Source organism: Brassica rapa, chromosome A01 (genome assembly GCF_000309985.2).
Source record: "Brassica rapa cultivar Chiifu-401-42 chromosome A01, CAAS_Brap_v3.01, whole genome shotgun sequence".
Lineage (NCBI taxonomy): Eukaryota > Viridiplantae > Streptophyta > Magnoliopsida > Brassicales > Brassicaceae > Brassica > Brassica rapa.
In genome coordinates, this window is record NC_024795.2 from 2,105,053 (window position 1) to 2,128,233 (window position 23,181).

At 34.2% G+C, this 23,181-nt stretch overlaps 4 protein-coding genes across 5 annotated transcripts; all 4 read left to right on the forward strand.

The window, feature by feature from the left end:
• Nucleotides 1–507: 507 nt before the first annotated feature.
• On the forward strand, nucleotides 508–19,143 carry LOC103844358 (inositol-tetrakisphosphate 1-kinase 2). 2 transcript variants are annotated; one of them, XM_033280939.1, is made up of 10 exons: nucleotides 508–524; nucleotides 16,405–16,734; nucleotides 17,376–17,457; nucleotides 17,554–17,586; nucleotides 17,738–17,858; nucleotides 17,931–18,023; nucleotides 18,141–18,260; nucleotides 18,336–18,568; nucleotides 18,648–18,732; nucleotides 18,815–19,143. In XM_033280939.1, the coding sequence occupies exons 2-10, from the start codon at nucleotides 16,442–16,444 to the stop codon at nucleotides 18,904–18,906; spliced, it is 1,152 nt and encodes a 383-aa protein (XP_033136830.1). In that variant the 5' UTR covers nucleotides 508–524; nucleotides 16,405–16,441; the 3' UTR covers nucleotides 18,907–19,143. The 2 variants fall into 2 exon arrangements, with proteins under 2 accessions (XP_033136830.1, XP_009119433.1); XM_009121185.3 differs by lacking the exon at nucleotides 508–524 and having other exon boundaries at nucleotides 16,200–16,734.
• On the forward strand, nucleotides 4,472–10,295 carry LOC103844166 (fatty acyl-CoA reductase 3). Its single transcript, XM_009120982.3, has 10 exons — nucleotides 4,472–4,718; nucleotides 5,255–5,358; nucleotides 6,707–6,909; nucleotides 7,315–7,415; nucleotides 8,318–8,510; nucleotides 8,598–8,759; nucleotides 9,006–9,087; nucleotides 9,383–9,649; nucleotides 9,730–9,857; nucleotides 9,943–10,295. Exons 1-10 carry the CDS (start codon nucleotides 4,628–4,630, stop codon nucleotides 10,091–10,093), a joined length of 1,482 nt encoding a protein of 493 aa, XP_009119230.1. The 5' UTR covers nucleotides 4,472–4,627; the 3' UTR covers nucleotides 10,094–10,295.
• On the forward strand, nucleotides 10,998–12,470 carry LOC103844261 (protein SHORT HYPOCOTYL IN WHITE LIGHT 1). The gene is made up of 4 exons (XM_009121093.3): nucleotides 10,998–11,262; nucleotides 11,342–11,566; nucleotides 11,658–11,723; nucleotides 11,962–12,470. The coding sequence occupies exons 1-4, from the start codon at nucleotides 11,080–11,082 to the stop codon at nucleotides 12,115–12,117; spliced, it is 630 nt and encodes a 209-aa protein (XP_009119341.1). The 5' UTR covers nucleotides 10,998–11,079; the 3' UTR covers nucleotides 12,118–12,470.
• Nucleotides 19,144–20,556: 1,413 nt separating the features above from the next.
• LOC103844443 lies at nucleotides 20,557–23,078 on the forward strand. The gene is made up of 9 exons (XM_033280909.1): nucleotides 20,557–20,582; nucleotides 20,896–21,169; nucleotides 21,324–21,438; nucleotides 21,507–21,631; nucleotides 21,854–21,935; nucleotides 22,007–22,118; nucleotides 22,194–22,351; nucleotides 22,419–22,539; nucleotides 22,631–23,078. The coding sequence occupies exons 1-9, from the start codon at nucleotides 20,562–20,564 to the stop codon at nucleotides 22,919–22,921; spliced, it is 1,299 nt and encodes a 432-aa protein (XP_033136800.1). The 5' UTR covers nucleotides 20,557–20,561; the 3' UTR covers nucleotides 22,922–23,078.
• Nucleotides 23,079–23,181: the final 103 nt, after the last annotated feature.

A 23,181-nucleotide genomic window follows, 5' to 3' on the forward strand; every position in this document is an offset into this window, starting at 1 on the left:
GTTGAACGAATGCATCCCTCTTAGACACAACTCTAAGACTCGAAGAGTTATAGATTCGATAAAACTAATTCTGAAGAGCTTTACAGTTTTTTACTTTTAAAGATTCAGTTACTTTAGAGTTCTGAGTGAGTTTGGAAGTGTCAACCGGCACAAGATTGGATGGGCCTGATTGCATTATGGTTCATCTGAACTTTGCCCAAACTAAAATCATGAAAAGTATACAATTCAACATAATTTTAGAATATTTTGGGAATTTTTTTTGAGTGAGAAAGAAAATTAGTTTTTTTTTAACACTGAAAGAAAATTAGTTATATATATTATGTTGCAGGTTATAAGGTTATGTATAAAGAATATAATAACTTTAAATTTTGACGACATTTTATATTGCCATTTAAATCTATCAGCTGAATGAAATTTGAATATTTGTCATGAACAAAATATGTATTTGTCTATTTGTTGACGTCTTTAAATAATTAGAAAATCCCACTATATAAAAGGGACTAATTTTGGATGTTATAAAGGATACCACATGGGCGAAATATTCTCAACCATTCATTCTGCCACGTCACGTCGACAGTGGGTCCTCCGTGTTTTATTGTTTTTCGAGTGGGTTTACGGTGTGTTTTGTTTTGTTTTGATTTGGGCTTTCACATGTTATTGGTTGGCCCAATCTCTAAATGGAATGACGTAAGTGATGCGTTGTTTTTACCGATTCCTCTTCTCGCTAGCACATTAATTAGTGAACCCTGTTTCTTAAAAAAGGTTTAACCATGTTAATCGTACATCTTTCATGGGAATAACCTCAATCATGAGGCGTTTAGGTGAGAGGAAACGACGAGATAGCGATTTCTTTAGGTTACACCGTGATTGGAAAACCCTAGCTTAGATCCTCTAGACTCAATCCAAGCCTAAAGGTTCGTCTCTTCACCTTCTCCTTAGATCTGCTTCATAATCATCTTTCTCGATTCGCCGATGCTTTGAATGGTTGACACTAGGCAGATTTTTGTAGATTTTCGATTCGTTGCACCGTTTCTCAATACCAATTGAGATTCGTGTTCTAATATTGCTGAAATCGATTACGAGGTCTCTTATCAAAGGTTGTGCAGAACCCAAGAAAGTTTAGATCACTGACAGTGACCTAGGGGATTCGTTTGAGATGTCAAGCTTTCACGTGGGAGGAAAGGTAGTGGACAAGGTCGACTTGTGTAGGAAGAAACACTGGGCGTGGCCTTTGGATGTTTGGCCGTTTGCTATCCTCTATGCTACGTGGTTGGCTACAATCGTGCCTAACGTAGATTTCATCGATGCTATGATCGGTTTTGGTGATCTTCTTGCTTCTCACATCTTAGTCTTTCTTTTCTCTATGTGGTCTGTGGATTTCAAGTGTTTTATCCAGTTTAGCAAGGTAAATCATCACTCTTATGCCTGCTATTTGTTTACTTGAGTTAAAGGCTTATGATGGCCATGTGTTTGTGTATTGATTCACAGGTTAACAGTATCATCCAGGCAGATGCGTTTAAAGTCACCCTAGCCAAGTTTTCTGGTTCTAAAAAAGTTGTGCCTCTTCATTTTCGTAGCCAAGTAAGCTCATTTGAGATTTTAGATTCAGTTGTTAGGCTGCCACTAAATAGTCTCGGTGACTGGTTTGGATTGTAAACTAGATTTAGACTACTTTAATGACTGAATATATGTAAAGTTCAGTGTTTACCTCCAACGAATGAACACACAGTCTCTGCAAAAATTAATAATGAATATATACCGTATACTATTTGAATCCTCTTTATCCTAGAATGCTTGAGGTTATTTCAGTACTCTTACTTATGATGTTTTATCAGTTAAGCCCTTTGATGTTTGCAGATGACTGGTTCGTCATCCTCAGAAGACATGGAATAAATTTTTTTTGACTTCAGAAAGCAGCGTTTTATGTACTCAAAAGAGTTAGGAGCCTTTTCCAAGCTTCCTTACCCCACAAAGAAAACATTTGGTCATTATCTAAAATATACTGGCCATGGTACATAAGATAAAGTTGCAACAGCCACTGAGAAGTGGGGAAGGAACGTGTAAGACAACTTATCACTTTTATATACATGTTTTTATTATAAGTTCATTTTATGGTCGACAATTGATGTTTTTATTGGCAATTCTTTTTTGCATGTCTCTTAATTTCTGCAATCAGTTTGTCTTTTTTTTTTTGTGTCTAACTAACTTTTCTTTTCCAAACATTTCTCTTTCTGAATATATCCAATCCAGAGCATGGTTGTTCTTTTTTCTTAATAAAATGTTGGATCCGTCAAAGCCGGATCCGGATCCAGATCCAGATATTTTAATTTTTTAGTCCGGATATCTAGATCCGTAAGTTTTATTAATAACTATTTCAAAAATAATAATATCTATATATAAAAATTAATTTTATTTAATATATTTCATTTTTAATAGTATATATAAATTTTATGTAAATTATGTAATATTATACATAAAAAAATTTAAAAAATTATATATTTTTTATTTTTAAATTATTGTTAATATTTTATATATATTAATATTATTTTTTATTTATTTTAAGGATCCAGATCTTTATCTGGTGGATCCATAATTTAACTATCCTTATCCGGATTCGGGGTTCTCGGATATCCGGATGTCGGATATCCTTCTAAAAATTGTAATATCCGGCGGATATCTGATCCGTCCTAGGCAGATTCAAAATTGAAAATCTGTTTTGTAATTACACAATGTGTTAAATGGAAAAATATTAAAATTTCATATTTTATTTTCAAATCAAACAAAAACATAAAAAACAAAAACATAAAAAATAAATAATCAGAAAACAGGTTAAATAGATATGTAAACATTTACAAAATTTAATAAAATATTAAAATAAAACAATTAACATATTAAGTCAAAAAATCAAAATCAAAATTTTAAATAAAAATATATAATCCGCGCGTAGCGCGGAAACGGACCTAGTTTCTTTAATTTCTTTTGATTAGAAGCTTTATTCGTATGAACATTTGATATTATCAGCTGCTGCATTATCTCTCATTAATCCTTTAAATTTTTCCATATTTAGAAATATTCATTACAAAAAATACCACTTTTTGGTAATCTTGTTTTCTTGTTTTTTCTTTAAATTCGTTTTGTGTGTTAATCATGGCGAGGGACGTCGATATCATGCCTTAATTAGCCCCCATATTGGTCTATATGGTTGTAAGTTGCATCTATTTTCTCTTCAATGTAGGTAGGTTCGAAGAGAGAATACTTTAATAATTCAAGGCAAGCTAAAGTATCTGCTTAACCATGCGATCTCAAGTTAAAATCCCTGTTAATTTTCAGAACCACACTTGGTACGTAAATTCGTCTAAACTCTTTGATTTTTAATTGGATATCACAAACTGTCATCACTGGATTACCATCACCTCGTTGAGTCAACTTTGATGAAGTGAAAAAAAAAACTTTGATGAAGTGAAGAAGTTCATAATATATATATACAGTCTGCATGTATATGGTTTCGTATATGCGATTTGTTGACACTTGCCCAACTTAAAGCTTGTGATTGAAAAAAGAAGAAGGTGGGTGCTCACATTGATTTCACTTTTAAGCCTAATATGTGAAATCTTAGGACTCTTAATATGTCATTGTTGTTGTCCTTCGTCTAATTTTCTCTCATCTATATGTACAATTTTACAGACATACATTAATTTGCCGACGAAATCTACCGCAGACTATTTTTATACTTTAATATAAGGTGAAAATTCAGACTTTTTGTATTAATTTATATGTGCATCTCCAATTATTACACTGGACTCATACCTTAAAAAGTTTCATTAGTTAAGATTATATATTAAAAGAATCATTTAGTGGGGAATTAATAGAAACTTGGCCAGGGAAAAATACAAAACCACTATGATCACAAAGCATTATTAAAAAAGGGAAAAAAATTGTAAAACATCATTTAAAATCTTTGGTTTAAAACAGCAGTTAATATAATATATGAGTATGATTTTATCTCTTTGGTTGTAGGGAGTTTAAAAACGCATATTGTCATAATATATAGTCTTCCAACTTAAAGTATGAGTTGAAAATATGTATATGTTCGGAACAAAATGTTTTGGAAATCTAGTTCCGTTGGTTTAATGAATATAACAACTTTAATTGGATACGAGGTTTTTTCTTCCCGAAGACTTTATTATATCCAAATAAAGTCGTTAATTATACTGAAAATAACATATCCGAGAAATATGTTAAGGTTCTATGAATATACAATGAAGCCTTCTTTGGTTTGGACTTGTAGTGCTTTTGATGACTCTGTCGTGTAGCCTCTTCATCCTTCTACAGTCTATATGTATCTCTAGGCTGGACTCTTCACCACATACCACTCCAATACCCGTCTACGTACGTCAAATTGATACCAGCATGTATGTAAGAAGAGTAAAGAGTTGGAAACAATAGTTATTTGCAAGAGGACTGTTGACAGCTAATACTAAGTAGTTGGGAGAAAGCAAAAAATGTAGGTGATCACATTGATTACACTTTGTATAGCTTGAAATTATAAATCGGACTCTCATGTGATCTTGTTGTTGTACTCGGTTGAATTCTTTCTCTCGCTCATACGTACATACAAACATAAATTATGTCGACAGAAACGGAGATCGTGAGTGTTCTTCAGTACCTTGACAACAAATCCATATTGGTCATTGGAGCTGCTGGGTTCTTAGCAAATAGTACTCTCTCTCTCCATTTTCTCTGTCTCTCTATACATTCATATACATATACATATGTATAAATCCTTTTCTCTTAGCAAATTGCTGCTTGGTTGTGTTGGTTTGCTAAGATTTGGCCACCCAAGATTAGCAAAGCAGAAAAAGTTGTAGATAAAAAATTTTTTTTGGATAAAAAAAAGTTGGTAGATAATTAATACTCGGACATTATCATATGATGTTAGACACGAACCTTATAACATATTATAAGTTTTCAAATATAGACTGCAGCATGCATGCGTGACTTAGACAATGAAGTTCACGCATTGTAAATACTCGTAGGCTTTTACCGATCACCATTTAAGATATCGTAAATATTTAATCAGTAATCAGTAAGTAATTTGTGGGATGATGTCCAAACAAGACTGCGTATATCTCCGTATTCAGTACAAGATGCGTCTTATATTCAGTAACAGACAAGTACTTTTCTAGCTAGACTATCTTCAAACTCGCTCTTAAATTTGTTAATCTAAAATAAGGTTATTTAAATTCAAATGCAGTTTTCGTGGAGAAGATATTAAGGGTGGCACCTAACGTGAAGAAACTCTATCTTCTTCTAAGAGCATCAACTGACAAATCTGCTACCCAGAGGTTTAAAGACGAGGTTTGTCCCTTCATACTAGGTTTGAAATGTCTGAGTTGCTATAGGTTTATTGTTTATTAAAAAAAACTATTTAACCACTCGATCAAGTTTTACAATTACAAAAGATCTTAACAATTAGGTAAGTTTGTACCCCCCCCCCCCCCCCCCCCCCCCCCAAAGAAAAAAAAAAGGAACTTATTTGGTTTTTAAACTTTTTATTAACTACATACATAATTTTTTTTATAATTTCTCTAACAAAACTAAACCCTAACCGTAACCCATATATAGTAAAAAAACAAAACCCTAACCCATTTGTCAAGAAAATAAAATATAAGATGTGATTGGTGGTAGGTGTAGATGATGTCCACTACCCCATTTATTTATACAACCCCAAATTAACATCAATCAAACGTTACTAAAAATTTTAAATCCACAGCTTTTAAATTAACTTATTGTACAAGTGCTTTCTACAATCAAATATCTAGAGCTTATTTTTTTTTCGAGCTTTCCACGATAAATAAATATCTAAAACCTATGAACTACTTTTCATTTTTGAGCATAATTTTTTGAGCTTTCCACAATAAATAATTAAATACATATTAATTTAATTAAGTTACATTCAAAAAGTATTTAATTTTATAAACAATGCAACCACATATATAAACTTATATAATTACTTTATAAAAAATAAAACCCATGTGTACTACTAATATATTTCTTAAAAGATTATTATAACTATCATTTGAAAATATATTTTATTTCTTCAATAAAATAATATGAATTACTATAATATAAATTTTAATTTGTATCTTTTAAAATCTTTGCTAATATATGTATACTATATTAATATACAATTAAATATATTATTTTGTATTTAAATTAATCAAAATTCTACACTCAAATTCTACAGCAATAAAATTTACAGCCATAGCAAAAATCTACAAAAAAAAAAAATCTACAACAATTTCTTTAAACCTAAAGTTGTTACTAGTCAGGCCCATAGATAATCATTAACTTAACAAAATTTAATAGTTATTTTTAAATAGTTATACGCAATTTTCAACTGAATGTTTTCATAAATAGCTTTTAATCTATTATTATATAAATTCTATAGTTTAAGTTTGAATAACAAATGAACTAGTATATATGTATATATATTATTTAAATACAGAAATTCATCTAAGATTAATAAAGCTAACACAATATAATTATTAAGAAGGTACTCTTTATATAAATAAATTATTTTAACTACCTATTACACATATATTATACTCGTATAAAAAAAATTATAATATTTTTCTTAAAAGCGCGTATGGACCGCCATCAATTGATGCTGATATAGCTTTTGAGGTGTTGAAAATCATTGCAGATTTTGGGGAAGGACTTGTACAGGGTACTGAAGGAGAAGTATGGTCCAAATCTAAATCAACTTAAATCTGAGAAAGTTACTGTTGTCAATGGGGACGTTTCCCTTGAGGATCTGGGTCTTCAAGACACTGACTTGGAACATGAGATGATCCACCAAGTTGATGCCATTGTTAATTTAGCTGCAACTACTAAATTTGATGAAAGGTACTGATTTTGATATCTTTTTTTGTTTGGTCGGCTAACTATATCTAACTACTGAGTTATTCAACCACCATATACACTTATACAGTACCAAACAAAATGTAAAGACTGGTTTTAGATCGGTAATACAACCCCTCAGCAATAGATTTTTGATTTCTTGTAAACTAAATATGTTATCAGTCCATTTAAAACCAACAACATATTAGCGCGACATCAACTATATATAGACCGTTTTTCAAAAAAAAAAAAACTATATATAGACTGATGATTTTTTTTAAAACGTGTATAGACCAATGAAAACAAGTTGCAACAGTAAAAAGTATATATAGACTATGGCATGTGTTCAGACAAGTCAGTAATTATAATTGATATATTTAGAGTACTAAAGGAATGTTATATCAACCGCAGATACGATATAGCACTTGGTATCAACACACTGGGTGTCCTCAATGTCTTGAATTTCGCCAAGAGATGTGCAAAGATTAATATCTTTGTTCAAGTATCAACAGGTATATACAAAAACAAAACTCTGGTGTCAGTGACTGTGAAATAAATTGTGTTTATTAGGTAGCAAATGATAGTATATTTTACGTACAAGGGTTTCTTCCATGTCACCTAATCTTTCAAGTGAACATAAGGTTCTAATAGCAACCATAATGGTGGTCTGTAATATAAGGTTTCTAAATAATTAAGATGATAAAATTATTGAAATCTCTTAAAATCTAAGAAACTTTCTCAATAGTTTCTTATTTACTATTGCGTTTGCTCTAATCTGTCCATTTTCCTGATCCGTATCTTAAGGAAAAGGACCCTAATTATATACGCTTACAATCTTTTATATTCTACTACCAATTCTTCAAAAGCGGATGCTTTAGAAGAGTATCAAACGATTAAGACATTTTGAGTTTATAGCAAGAAATAAAAGTGGTCACGTGGAAGATTAAATGGGATGGAACATTATATGGAAACAGAACAATAATGTAACATAGCTTAGATTATCACGATATTGACATGTAACTAATAACTACCAAGTACGTACCAAAAAAACTAATAATAACTACCCAGTACGAACCCCACAGTAGATATAAATATAATATGGTTTCTTCTTTCCTTCTTTTTTTTTTTTTGAGCAACACTCTTTCCTTCTTTAATAGAAGATCTACCAACATAAAACAGATAACTAATTAAACAACTCTCATATATATATTTGGAACACTAACAAATCTCATATATATTGCCAATTTATTGACTTTTTTTGTGCATATTGCCAATTTATTGACATTGATCACTGTTTACAAAGTAATCTGGTTTTACTGGATAATTTTTTATTTTTTTTAACTGATAAATTGAGAACATGGTGCGTGTTTTACTGGATAATTAAAACCACCAACTAACAACATTTATAATATAGCTTACGTGTGCGGGGAAAAATCTGGTTTGATAATGGAAACACCATACCGTATGGGTGAGACGTTGAATGGAACCACCGGCCTAGACATCAACCATGAGAAGAAATTGGTCGAGGAGAAACTTGACCAGCTCCGTGTCACTGAAGCCTCTCCTGAAACCATCACTCAAACCATGAAAGATATGGGACTCACCAGGTTCTATTCCCAAATATGTGTTGCAATAAAATGCCAATTGGTGTTAATCTTTGAAATGATTAATGACTAGTCTAAATAATATGATAGGGCAAGAACGTATGGATGGCCAAACACTTACGTTTTCACAAAAGCAATGGGAGAGATGATTGTAGGGGCAAAAAGGGGAAATTTACCACTTGTGTTGATTCGTCCGACAATTATTACTAGCACTATCAAAGAACCATTCCCTGGCTGGACCGAAGGCATCAGGTTAGAACACAGAGTTTCATTACAACATATTAAAAATATATATACGTTGTTTTGTATTTTTTTTGTACATGTTCTTAATCAAATCACAGTTGCAACTAGTAAAGCAACTTTAAAAGCTGAAAATATATCTTAAAACATTTAGATTTATATTCATAATAAATAGGACAAGTATATTAAAGCTTTTGTAAATAATTAAATGATTGTGATATTAGGCTACTTATGATTGTACCACTCTTTAATGTACAGGACCATTGATAGTCTAGGTGTCGGATATGGTAAAGGCAGACTCACATGCTTCCTTGGTGATCTTAATGCTGTTTCCGATGTGGTACGTACTTTCGTTCACATTCATCTTGTTCTACACTGTGCATTAACATTTCCTCGGATAGCATATACATATAAATTATTATCAACACAGTACAATACCACTATCTCAATAATCCATAAAAATGAATCAAATGTGCTCAAGGATTTCTCACACGTACATATGCTTTATTCTTTTTAACTAGCGTTCTACATCTTCTCTTCACATTAATTTTTAACTCTAGGATGAAAAATAAAAAAGAGCTTAAAAAATAGCATTACTTATCATCATTTAATGTTTTTATAAATTTATGAATCAGATGCCAGCAGATATGGTAGTAAATTCGATGTTAGTGTCGATGGCTGTTCAAGCTGGAAAACAGAAAGAAACTATTTATCATGTGGGTTCCTCGCTAAGAAATCCCTTGAAGAATAAGAAACTTCCTGAGATAGCATACCATTGTTTTACTACCAGACCATGGACTAACAAAGAAGGGAAGCTGGTTCGTGTAAGGAATATCGAGATTCTAAGCTCTATGGCTAGTTTCCACAGATACATGGCCATACATTACTTGATCCCACTAAAGGTACTAATTTTTTTAGATTTTGAATAAGCGAAAACTGGGTTCCTAATCACGTATATATGTTTCTTTTTGGTTTACTACAGGGACTTGCATTATTAAACATTGTATTATGCAAGCTTTTGGACAAAAGTTTGAAGGATTTTCATAGGAAGATAAACTTTGCATTCCGGCTCGTTGAACTTTACCAGCCCTACCTCTTTTTCAATGGAGTGTAAGTAACTTAATTATCAGTTTCTCTCTATGTTATTTGTTCTCTAATCTAATGTGGTTTGGGATCTAAAACAAATGTTGCGCAGATTTGATGATACAAACACGGAAAAGCTGCAAGGAATTGTGTTGAAGACAGAAGCCGAAACCGAGATGTTCTATTTTGATCCAACAGTTATCAATTGGGACGACTATTTTGTGGATATACATGTTCCTGGACTGGTTAAGTACGTTTTCTAATGATGTCATTTGTGTAACCTTTGTTTTATCATGTTCCAACGAGTATAAAATGTGTGAAAAATATAGTACTCGTTGATCTGTTTTTATTCGGCTATGTTTTCAAACTTGGGATGTTGCTCTTTTAAAATTTTAATTTCAGCATTTGCATATCTATAATGGAACTATAATTTTTCAATAAAATTTTATATGACGTCTTATGTTCTCTATATGAGTTAATAGTATCCATTATCCAATATTGAAAATAAGCACTCCTTCCATTTTATAATAATAATAATCTGAAAGGCGAATAACCTCTTTGACATGATGTTCTTCGCAACTTCATCATTGACAAAACACCTACCAGCAGGCATGTACCATTAGCCAACGATCAAGTAGCCAGCATGATGGTATATATATAAATGTTTTAGCAGGCATGTATTTTTTTACTATCATACATAATTCATAAGGCAATTTTTTCAAATAGTTTTTTTTTTTTAAGTTTTTGTCACAAAAAACATTCAAGAAAGAAAATGACTAAAATAACCCTGAAATCTTTAATTTTAATTTTAATTTTTAAAATTTTGAAATTTTATTCCTAAAAAACTTACCCATTAACTCTAAATCTTAGATTAGCTAACTCTAAGATAACAATATACTTTTACCTTTTAATAAAACTTGTTTTGATCATTTTTTTTATTGATGATTATTTTTGTGAAAATAAACTAAAAATAACTATTTTTAAGAATTTTTTTTTAATTTTTCATATGCATATATATTGAATAATACCGTTGTTATTAGTTTCACATCTAGGTGATATATGTTTTAATGATATACAGTACGAATATATATATTATAAACAAAAATAATTTTTTAAACGAAAATATATTATTATTTTGCATAATCAATAATTCAATAATAGACCGTGGAGTTCAATTATTCTTACAAAACAGAGAAACAAAAGCTGAGCGGTCTGGTCTGATGCGCAGCGTAACTTAACGTAACGAACGATGCCATCTTCCGCACCAATCTCATCGCCGTCTTCTCTCGCTCTCCTCTCAACCAAAACTCGATCTCCACTCTCCTTCTTCCTCCTCACTCCCCCCAAACCCCTAATCTTCTCCTCCACAACCAGAACCCCCGATCTTCCTTCTTCCCTTTTCGCTTCCCGGCGACCTCGCGATTTCATCAACGTTTAGATTCGATTCTTGTCTTCGTCTACTTTGTATATATGCATACACGATCTGAAACTGGTTCTGGGTTTTGAAACAGGGGAGGGATGAGTTCGTCGACGGTGCGCGGAGCTGGAACCGGAAGATCAGACCGGAGTACGGGTTCGACGACGAGGATTACGAAGACGAGCACGAGGAGGAGGAAGAAGAAGATAGAAGCTTGGATCTTTTACTTAGGTTCGTGGAGAATGTCTTCAGAAAGGTTTCAAAGAGAGCGAGGAGAGCCGTTAGAACAATCTTGCCTGTTTCCATCTCCACGAAGCTCGTAAAGTCTCGACCTTTCGAATTTAAATTGATGATTCTTTGTTGAGGATTTAATCAAAGGGACAACCTTTGTGCTGTTTTGTTCAATGTAGGTGGGTTTCTCAGTGAATGGTGTACTTATACTTGCGTTTTTGTGGATCTTGAAGGCCTTTCTCGAGGTGATGTACTCTAAAGATCCATGCTTTAGTCTTGTTGGAAGTTAACTAGGAGTGGATTGTTTTGTTGCCTTACAATTGATTGATGTATCTTCGTTATCGGTGTTGTTGAACACATGAGCTAATGTGCATATTCATCAGTGTTATATTACTTGACATAAGCAAAACGTTGAAAGCTTTTTTTTTTAATGTTGGATTGGCTTTTTTTTTTATTAATGTAATTTCTCATGGTTAAATGCAGGTAGCTTGCACACTTGGGACTATTGTATTTACGAGCATTCTACTTATACGGGGGCTTTGGGCTGGTGTAGCATACGTACAAGAAAGCCGCAACAACAGGATCAACGAACTCGCTGATGACCCTCGTGCTTGGAACGGGGTGCAACCAGCTTCTTGATTATAATTCGCTTTATGCTTCAGCAGAATCTCAAGTTTCTAGACTTTCGAGAGCCAAGATGGGCTAAGGTTCTCCGAAGGCAATAAAATCACAGCTGAGTTCTGAATCAGAAAGCAGTTACAGTGGATGGATGTTCATTTGCTATATGTGGTGATTTAGTAATTAAAAGAACAAAATGTAATATTTGTAGCATTTTACTAAGTCAGCTATGGAAGCTTGGCATGTAGCATTTCTTGGTTTTCTAAATAAATAAACGAATATATAGATCTCACCATTTACCTAAGTTTACTTTCAAGTTTTGTACATAATCAGATTTTGAATGGTTTTGTATAATATATAGTTTTGGGGTCAAATTTTTGTATAATACCTAAACAAGACTTTTAACTTCAATCAGTCGTAGGTTTAGTCACACTTGTTTGATTGATTTCTTTTCTCAAGTCTGGAAGAATGATTCAACAAAGAGAGTGCAGTCCTTGCTTTACTCCACTCGATCGACACCAAGTCAAAGCTCGCTGTAGCAAACAGTCCTCGATCGTCTGGTTTGTCCAACAGCATTCAGAACATTGGAAGGTGCTCTCCAATACTTAACTTCCACCTGTCCAGACATTTCATATGCAGCTCCCTGATCTATGAGAAAGCATATTTCAATACTTAGCAAACCCCTACCACTACAGTTTGCTGACATCTTCATGAATTACGCTCTAGCCTGAGTGTGCCTTAACCTCCCACTCTCCCACTACAAAAAGGGTGTAGATTGTATTCATATACGACAATCTCTAAGACTTTGTATATATTGTCTTTTTTGTTCTGTGGTTGTATACTAGGGCTCTGGTTGTATAGTTAAGATACAATTTGTTTATATGTACTATTTAGTCCTATAAATAATACATACGGCTCATGGAGTTTTCATAAGCCTATATGTTCTATGGGCGGTTATGTTCATTTTGTATAAATTAATGAAACAGGGTATGCATATAATTATATATACAACTACTTTTTCGCTTTGACTTAAACAATTTAGTTCATGTAAAAAACAATTTAGTTCAGATTCGGCTTGATTTATATGCCAGCTCCCAAGACTACAAATCTTTGCCTTCTATTGGATTTTTTGTTAGCTTTATATTATATATTTTAATCGTCACATGCTAGAGCATAATTCATGGGAATGACATCAAACTGTGAAAAGAAGAGTCAAGAGTTGTATATATATTATACTATTGGATTGGATTTGCTGTTAGCTTTATAGAATACATTTTAATCGTGTTATACGCCTAACTAGTCGGTTCTAATTAAGCTTTATAAAACTCACTATCTTTTTTTTTGTTAAAAAACTCACTATCTTAATAAGTACTTTTGGGTTTACCTTGAATATAACCCATTTTTCAGGAAGGATTTTTGAGCGAGAGACCTCGTAAGGGAGAAATGATAGAGATAATCTATAGAACGTTTTGTTATTAACTTATTATTAAAGAGTTTTGACAATAGAGAGATGTGAAGTTTATAAAGTTGATGTTAAAAGCGGAGGATATGTTATCTAGTGCACTTACAGATTACAATACATAGAGGCAGATATATTATTTTCACCTAAAACAAAAACCAACTAAACATCCACAAAAGGCTAAAAGTCGACAATAATGCCAAAAGATTAGTGGATGTATGAAATTCCACTAAGATGCATTTTGAAGTTTTGATGTTCTTATGTACCTTTTATTCCCACTTAGTGGTACACATATATACAATAGACAGAGACAACACAACACAATGCATATTATCAATAAATATCTTATTAATTTGTATACTTATACGTACCAGGTGGTGTATTTATCTTCTACCTCCAAAATAAATACATGATATTAAAAAAATATACACGCATGGGATTTAATTATATATGTCGGGCAGCATCGTCAACTTAGTATGGATCTCAAAACTGAGCTCTCAGAAACAATTTAAAACAAGAAGATACACACGATGTATAGTGGTTCAACTTGAGAGTTATATTTTAACATTGCGGTGGACTTCACTAAGACCAACTCCGTTAGGTGAACAATACTCATCTAGCGAATAAGCATAGATGCATGTTTTCCATGTGACGTTGTCCTTTATACTTCTACGGGGAAGTTCTAATTGACGTATATGTACAAATATTCGATTCACCAAAAATAGAGAACTAGACTCTTGTATGGAAGTCAACTGTCAGATGTAGGATAAAAGCATATGCATTACTTTGTAAGTAACGATCAATCTCATATTTTTTTTTTGATCGAACAATCTCATATAAATTTGACGGCACATCATATCCTCGCAAAACATGAACAGATCTCTATCTCCGACAAGAGAGATAAGTCAACTCCGTATATGATTCTATACAATTAGTTAGTCGTCAGCACCTGATAAGTCACGTCAATATGTATATCTATCTATAACATCAAGTATCGTATTCTATCTGCACCATATGCAAATGAATTCTAGAATCACATGTTTTACAGAAATAAATATTTTAATAAGTATTGTGGATGATACTAATTAATTACACTATAAATTTTCTAAACGTGAAAAGGGCTTACTACTAATGAGGTAATGATTATGTGATTTAATATTGGGTTAATCTATCTAAACTTAAAGGAAGATTCTAAGAGAAACAAGAGAGACTCTTCAGCCTAACTAAGAGAAGAGCATATTCGCTCGCATATTGCTTATTGTTACATATTCTTGTAAAGTAATTTACATTTATCCCATGATTTAATTATTATATATGTCAACATATCATATAAGTTGGAAATCAATAGACTTAACCTTTTTTATTTATCATTTTTAATTAGATGTGATTCTAAGACCTGATCCACCAGAAAAGACATTCAAGTTATCTGTTAAGACATTTTACAACATTTGTTTTTCCATTTCATAAGATACTAATTGTGCTTATCCTAACTTTTGTGTGCCAATAAACAAATGGACACACATCAAAATCCTTTTTAATGATTTCAGTTGTGGGCACGTATTATTATAATCAAATATGCATGCGGGTGCGAACTAAGTAGACTAACAACACATAATTAAACAAACAAGCTTTTTCTTTAAACAAACAAACTTGTCCAAATGTTTTCAGCGTTTTCTAAAATCAAAGAAGAAGGCTCGTCAAATCAAGGACCGTGGAACCTATGGGGGAGAGCATTATTAAGTGTAAGATACATAATATAAAAATATTTAAAATAGAGATATATAAATAAATATTAGATAAAAATGAGACAACTAATTATTATCTAAAGCAAAACAAATATGACAGTGTGGCACTTGCCACATCCCCATTCCACTTGCGTCCGCCCCTGGTAAAGCCCTAGCTAATGGCCTTCAACTCTAGACGTCTAGCCTGCTCAAGGAGCCATCGCAGTCCATGTGGAACTCATGGCAACTCTTTTTCACTAAGAAAACCAGCCGTATAAATATAAATAGAAACAACTAATTATCTACCCATTTAATAAAAGGGCCACAGGTTATCCGTTCTCAAATTATGTGGCTAACGAATTTGCGACAAACTAACGCAAAAGATATAAAATAGAATTACTCAACAGCCAGCAGAAATCAAACACGGACACTCAACATCTTCTCCAGAAGTTTTATATATTGTTGTAATTAATGTAGAAAATTAATTAATAAATTTCATGTGCTAACCGTATATATCTTCCATGTCATAGTGATCTATATCCATTATCACATACTATATAGGTTTTCACATATTTTGTGACTACCTAATCATTTAGCCAGACGTTACAAATTTGTGATTGAGTTTGTTAGTCGCCAAAAAACAGTAGGCCAGTTCATATTATCAAAAAAAGCAAAAAGAGAAAACGATATGATTTGTCACTTTAACACATGCTAGCAAAATACTTTTGGAACATATAATATGCATTTGATGTAGAGACTACGTGGAACTCATTGACAAAAAAAAAATTAGGTGGAATTCGAAAAAGGTTATAAAAAATAGAATAATACGTGGAAAAGTATTGTTGATTTTTGAAAACCTCTGACAGCGTCAGTGTATTCTATAATAAATTATGTCGACAAAAAAATTGGAAAATAAATTATAATCACATTTTTTCTGCAATTCTTTCAATCTCTGTTCTGCTATAAATATTTGATTCCGAGTCCAATCTCTACCTCAACATCATTCTCACAAATCTCATTTCTCTCGAAGTTGTGACCTTTACGGTAATAAAGCTTCGGACTTATCTCTCTAGCTCCCCTCCTTCCCCTCCTCTCTGGTCGTTTCGTTTAGGGAAGTGCCAATTCTTACCCTTCTTCTTACCCATCTCTCTATCTATTATTAATGTTTGGGACTCTCGCTTCCGGAGATATCGAAACCGCCAGATTGAGGCGTAATTTGGGGGTAACACGCAATTTAGGGTTTTCCTGCGGTGGATTTGAGGACCTGGGTATGAGATTGGAAGGCGACAACATGAAGCCACAAGGAGAAGGTGACGAAGAAGAAGATGAAGAAACGGCGTCGTTTGAGATTCAGCAGCATCCGTTTCAGCAGACGCAGAAGCTTGTTGTTGGGTATGCTCTCACTTCCAAGAAGAAGAAGAGTTTCTTGCAGCCCAAGCTTGAACTCATGGCTAGGTAATGAACACACACAACACAAATGTTGTTTCCTTTTTTCCTGAGACGACTGTTCTTATGTTTGGTGTATAAAACAGAACCGACAGTTTCTTTTCAAAATTTCAAAAGGATGGACTTTGACATTTTCGGATTTTCCCCTAGATTTGGTTACTATTGTTTTGGTTGGCTTTGCCTAATTCTATTGTGGAGGCCACTAGCTTATTGTCTTGTCATTAGCCCATGTGTTTTGTCCTTTGCTTAGACTCACACTTAGTATGCTTGTGGTATCAGGAACCTTTGTTACTATTGGAATATTCCTTGAATATATCCTTCTGGATTAGTCTCTGTTGAAGTTTTGACATTTAAAAAATAATATACTTGAGATGTTTTGCCTTTTCTATGGCTTGGAAATCTTCTTCACCCACATGGGTGATTTAGTTAATACAATGACTTGGTTCAACTTATAATATCATGTTTTAGAATCTCTCAAACAAGGATTTTTAATAGTTGAGGGAGAAATATTTTCTTAATGTCTTCAGTTTGACGTCTGGTCTAATATTTTTGCTTCTTTCTAATCAACCACATAGCTTTCATCCCTTTTTATTTTGTCAGCAAAGTTTTTGAACAAAGCGCTAACAGTACTACTTTTGTGTCTGTTTTAGGAGAAAAGGCATTTGCTTTGTCGCCATCGATTTGAACCGTCCACTTTCTGAACAAGGACCATTTGATGTTGTTTTGCATAAGGTTGGTGAAAAACTATAGGAATGCTTTTAACTGAGCCTTTTATTTATCAGCATTTCTGCTGGAAATCTAATGGGTTATATGATTATGTACTTGCAGTTACTGGGAAAAGAGTGGCAAGAGGTTATTGAGGTTAGGAGAATTGTCTGCCTTTTGGTTTGAGAGCACTTAAATTATTATTAACCTTTCATGTGAAGCTGGAACAATACATTTTGAGTCTAGTGTCTGCAAACACAAGATCTTTTTCGACAATCTCTCATGTTTTGCCTGACTTTGTTTGTAGGATTATCAGCAGACACACCCGGAAGTGACTGTGCTTGATCCTCCAAGTTCAATCCAGCGTATATATAACCGACAATCGATGCTTCAGGGCATGGCGGATTTGAAGCTCTCTGATTGCAGCGGTAATGATTCTCATTTGTTCTTTTGACACTCAAATCAAGGACTTCATTAAATTTATCTATAAATCCTTGTAGGCAGCATGTTTGTTCCAAAGCAAATGGTTGTCTTGAAAGATTCAGCCTCTAGTGCCGATAAAGTTGTGGAAGCTGGTCTTAAATTTCCACTAGGTACAACAACTTAACACACCTTTTGCCACTAAATGTTCTTATATGTTATATGATGATAATGATTACAAGCAAAGGATATGAATGGATCAAACTTACTTATTTCGCCTTTTGTCCCAGTTGCGAAGCCACTCTGGATCGATGGAACTGCAAAGTCACACCAGTTGTTCTTAGCTTATGATAGGCGCTCGCTTGCAGAACTTGATCCGCCTTTAGTCTTGCAAGAGTTTGTTAACCATGGTACTATTTGGTTTTAAGTTACACTTTAACATAATGTTGAATGCATCTTAAATTCATTATTTTTGCTGCTTGAAGGTGGAGTTATGTTCAAGGTTTTTGTGGTTGGTGATATCATAAAAGTTGTGAGACGGTTCTCTCTGCCAAATATAAGTAACTGCGACAAAGCCAAAGTTGAAGGCGCCTTCAAATTCCCGAGGGTTTCATCTTCTGCTGCTTCAGCGGATAACGCAGACTTGGACCCTAGTGTTGCTGAGCTGCCTCCAAAGTCTTTCCTCGAGGCCCTTGTGAAAGAGCTACGAACCTTACTGGTATAATAAACTTGCTTCCTTCCTCACCTTCTTCTCCTGCAAGTCTGTTTCTTATTGGTTGCTGCTTTGTTTTGAATAGGGACTTCGGCTTTTCAACATAGACATGATCAGAGAACATGGGAGCAAGAACGTGTTTTATGTTATCGACGTCAATTACTTTCCTGGCAAGTTTTGTTGTTTGTATTCTGAAGCTTTTGTGTAGTTTGAATATTATGAGCTTATGAGTCTTTGAAAATCTATTTGCAGGTTATGGAAAGATGCCAGATTACGAGCAAGTGTTTGTAGACTTCTTCCAAAACCTGGCGCAGGCCAGACATAAGAAGAGACATTGTAAATGAAGAAAGCTTGGAGGAGAGGTATCAGACTGATGTTGGTGGTGGTGATAAGAATAATATGACTAATTATGGATTTGTATAGAATTAGCTCTCCCTTTTTGGAAGGCTCTATCAGATAACAAGTTTTTGATTAGTGTTTCTGAAGTTTTTTTTTTATATATAATTTATAGACAAGTTGCATTGTAGTACTCATTTCAATCAAAATCCTCAGTTTCGGTTTAGCTATATAAACCAAACCAATTTATCACCTGATTAATAGAATTAGCTCTTACCGATAACAAGTTTTTGATTAGTGATCCTGAAGTTGTTTTTTTACTCTTTCTGTATCATATTAAGTGATGCTTAAAGTTTTTGCATAAAAATTAAGAAAATACAAAATTTAAATAATTTATCTTGGTTATATAATTAGTCATAAATTTTAAATGACATTAAATTCTATTTGGAAGAATCAGATAAGTAATAAAAGGGAGATATCCTCCTCAACCAAGCTGTCCACGTAGGCAATTTTAATCAACCAATTAGAGAGGGTGTTTTTGCCATGTCAAATATGTGTTGATTTTCTTGGGCTTCGACTATGTCAAATATGTGTTGATTTTCTTGGGCTTCGACTTACCGTGATTTTTAAAACATTCGAACCTAGCCCATTAGACCATAGACAGACCCAGCCAGCGACCAAACCATTTCGACCTCTCCCTTACGCGTCTCTCAAATCCTATTAACCTAAATCGAATCTTCGTCCCTTTGTCGATTCTTCATCTCCTTTGTCGATTCCTAATCCCTTTTGCTTTTCCTCTTCTTCTTCTTTGATCCGTTTCACGATCTGACCCTAAACAATCAATACAACTCCACTTCGTTCTCTCTTTACTCTCATTTATGGATTCGTTTTGCTTTTCTCCTTCAGATTTTGTTTATATAACTCTTAATCCGCATTTTCTCCTTCTTTTGTTTATACAACTCTTGATACGAGTCTTATTCCGATTAAGCTTAGTTGCAATGAGTTCCAACGGAAGTTCCATCTCCGAGAAACCAAAAGGCGTCGAGTCTGACTCCTCTCCTGGACCGATCAAACCCATCGGAACACCCCATGTCTCATCCAACCACTCAATAGGCGATCTCCACTCGAAGCGAGACAAAGGCGAAGCGTCGGTCACTTCCGGTCTGACCAAACTCAGCGGCAAAACTGCTGTCTCTTCCGGCGTCTTGATCGGCGTACCTATGTCGAAGAACCCCAATGGTAAGAACCCTTATCGTTTCATTATGAGATTATAATGTCCGTCTGATTACCAGTATAAAAAAAATAGAGAATCTGAAGCTATGAGGTTTAAAACAATGAGATGAGCAAAATAATTGTTTTTAGTAGATAAGGGTAAATAGAAACGCATGTGAAATTGTGGATTTTTAGTTCCCTTTTTTGATGATGGTAACGTTCGTATTCCTATGCAGGTGCGATCATTCACAGCACGAAGGCTGGTGTCTCCTCAGGTGTTAGAGGCAAATCTGCTGTCTCTTCCCGCGTTAAGGGAAAAGCTATTGTCTCGGCCGAAGTGGTGGCTTTCAAAGATGTGAAATACGGACCTCATGACGGCGAGTTGAGGTTCCGGTTGATCCATTTTTGGGAAGCTCGAAATGTTGTGTCAAAGGTGCTTATCGGTCTCGAGATGCTTCTCATCGACCAAGAGGTATAACCCAAAATCTTGATTACAGTTTAGTTTAGAAATTGAAACTTATCGTTCTAGACTTTACTTTGGCAGAGACTTTATGATTAGAAAATAATTTATGATTTTGGTTTCTTGGTCTCACTTTGGCAGTTTAGTTTTGCTAATAAAAAAAGAGAACATATTCCATTAAAACTTTGACTGATGAACATTTTAGATAATTTACAGCAAGTGTTTGCTTTTATTGATAGTACAGTAACTATAACTTTGTTGTTGATGCGTTTCTATGATTTCCTGTCTAGCATTTCTGATTTAATTTCTTTACTGATGATAACAGGAGACTGTCATCCAGGGTTTCATCCCAGCTGGGAGGATAGACACTTATTTGCCACACATGAGAGCTGGTGGCCTTTACAGACTCAACAGTTTTTTCGGTTCTCACAACAAGATTTTGTATCGTGTTGCGGAACCAAGTTTCACCATCACATTCTCATCGACTTCTGTCCTCTCTGATCTAACGGACAGTCCGGTTTGTTTCCTTGAGGACCGGTTCCGGATCCATGGATATGAGGAGTTCGATGCTGCCTGCGACTTGAGAGGGGATCTTTATGGTAAGCTCCCCATGTTATATAATGTGTTTAAATCGATCAAGTATGTTCAGCATTCTTTGTCTAGGATAATGTTTTGATCAACACTTACAATTCTAGGCTACATTTTTGGGTTTATGATATATAAAGCATTGAGTTTGTTTATTTTATCTTGCAGATTATGTTGGCCACATCAAGCTTGTGAATGGACAGGTTCTAAGTGATAGTCTCATGCTAGATGATGCCGAGATAGCTTCATCTCGCCGCGTCTTGCTCCATGTTCAAACACATGAGTAAGCTAATCTATTTTTTCCATATTCATATGTTGTCTCTCTTAACACATGTGTTTTGTATGTTATAGTGGTCCGGTGATGAAGTTATACCTATGGGACAAGGCTGCCTCGGATTTTAGTGAGAAATTTAAAGCATCTGGAGGAACCGCACGTGTTGTTTTGGTCACTACTTTAAACCCGAAACGATTTGGAGGTCCGTATTATCAACCTTTTTAATTTTTAAGCAGGACACAAGAGGGTCAAGAAGCCTTATCTGGTTAGGTTAGCTTTGGTAGTAGAGCTGCTTTTGGACATATACATATACATATGAGTAACCGCTAGGTTCCGAGATAGCAAATATTAGACATATATATATTTATACATCTCATTTACATTATAACTTTGCATATGTATTATAACAATGGATCTGTTATAGGTACCCTCGCTCTCTCTTCTATGACGCCATCACGTGTTTTCTTGGACAAAGATGTTCAAATAACCGAAGAGTATCTCACTTGGTAAGCATTCTATATTTAAATTTTGGCCGTTGTATTCCACATTGTATTTGATGTTTGGGTGTTGGCTTCAGGATGAACGCGAACTTATCTGTTGCCAACAGAGTTAACGCAGACGTTGTCACTAAGACTGAGACAATGACCATAGGCGAGCTCTTATTCTATATTCAGCAGGAAGATGCCAAGGTTATACAATATCAATGATTAACGCCTTCAATATGATAGTCTTAATCTCTTAATTAATTGTTTCGCATCTTGCAGGTTGCTTGGTTTGAGTGCATAGCAACTGTTGCTGATGTGGTGCACGGTTCATCCTGGTATTACATAGGATGTGGTGTGTGCCACACTAAGGCAACCAAAGGGCCTACCACCCTTATGTGTAAAAAATGTGGGAAACCCGACATTGTTGGTGTTCCACAGTAAGTGACTCAGCTGTACTTATTCTTATACTTTAATGCACTCATTATAACTCTGCACATGACACAGGTACCTGGCCAAGATCTCTGTGTATGATAATGAGGATCAGGCGTCTTTTGTGCTCCTCGGTGATGCTGGACATGAGTTATCCGGAAGAAAAGCTTCAGAGTTGGTTGCAAGTTATTTCGAGGTAATTACAACCCTGTGTGCTTATGTTATTTGAATCTATATTCTCCAAGATAGCTAGATATATATAGTGACAGTTGTTTAATGTATATTAGGCTAATGAGAATGTAGGAGATGACCACTTGGTTCCGGTACCTCAGGCTCTTATCGATACCATTGGACAGACTCGAAAATTCATTGTGAAAGTATCAGATCACAATTTGACAGGCAAGACCCAAGCTTTGACTGTGACAAAGGTTCTCACCCCAGAAGATCAAGAAGCTGAAGCCCAAGGAACTCTGCAGAATGGAGTTGCTGATGGTGAACCTTCCACATGCGTTGGGATTGTGAAGAGGGCTGCTGATAAGGTCGAGGCAGAAGACCCCAAGCGAGCCAGATGTGGCTAGGATGTGTTGAATCGTGGTTTTATGATTACTAAGACTCTATGCTTTGTTTTTTTTTAATCTCAGACTTTGTGTTTGCAACATTGAACTATCTTTCTTATTGTCTCTGCATAATGTTTTTACCTTAAGTTTGATGTTTGAGTATCTTAGTTTTGTTGGATTTGAAGCTTTTACGAATTTGGTTGTTTTAAGTCTTGCAGTTTACATTTACAAATGCATTCACGAATAGATTTTTTAAGAAAAAATTGTGTTCTAATCATTAA

Bases quoted from the DNA above. Each gene is read 5' to 3' on its own strand.
- LOC103844166 (XM_009120982.3), top strand. From the start codon at position 4,628: ATGTCGACAGAAACGGAGATCGTGAGTGTTCTTCAGTACCTTGACAAC. The intron at 7,416-8,317 runs GTATATACAAAA...TTTATAATATAG, and splicing joins CTTTGTTCAAGTATCAACAG to CTTACGTGTGCGGGGAAAAA. The intron at 8,760-9,005 runs GTTAGAACACAG...TTTAATGTACAG, and splicing joins GGCTGGACCGAAGGCATCAG to GACCATTGATAGTCTAGGTG.
- LOC103844443 (XM_033280909.1), top strand. From the start codon at position 20,562: ATGCTTCTCATCGACCAAGAG. The intron at 21,439-21,506 runs GTAAGCTAATCT...TGTATGTTATAG, and splicing joins CTCCATGTTCAAACACATGA to TGGTCCGGTGATGAAGTTAT. The intron at 21,632-21,853 runs GTCCGTATTATC...GATCTGTTATAG, and splicing joins AAACCCGAAACGATTTGGAG to GTACCCTCGCTCTCTCTTCT.
- LOC103844261 (XM_009121093.3), top strand. From the start codon at position 11,080: ATGCCATCTTCCGCACCAATCTCATCGCCGTCTTCTCTCGCTCTCCTC. The intron at 11,567-11,657 runs GTAAAGTCTCGA...TGTTCAATGTAG, and splicing joins TTTCCATCTCCACGAAGCTC to GTGGGTTTCTCAGTGAATGG. The intron at 11,724-11,961 runs GTGATGTACTCT...GGTTAAATGCAG, and splicing joins TCTTGAAGGCCTTTCTCGAG to GTAGCTTGCACACTTGGGAC.
- LOC103844358 (XM_033280939.1), top strand. From the start codon at position 16,442: ATGTTTGGGACTCTCGCTTCCGGAGATATCGAAACCGCCAGATTGAGG. The intron at 17,587-17,737 runs GTTAGGAGAATT...CTTTGTTTGTAG, and splicing joins AGTGGCAAGAGGTTATTGAG to GATTATCAGCAGACACACCC. The intron at 17,859-17,930 runs GTAATGATTCTC...AAATCCTTGTAG, and splicing joins GAAGCTCTCTGATTGCAGCG to GCAGCATGTTTGTTCCAAAG.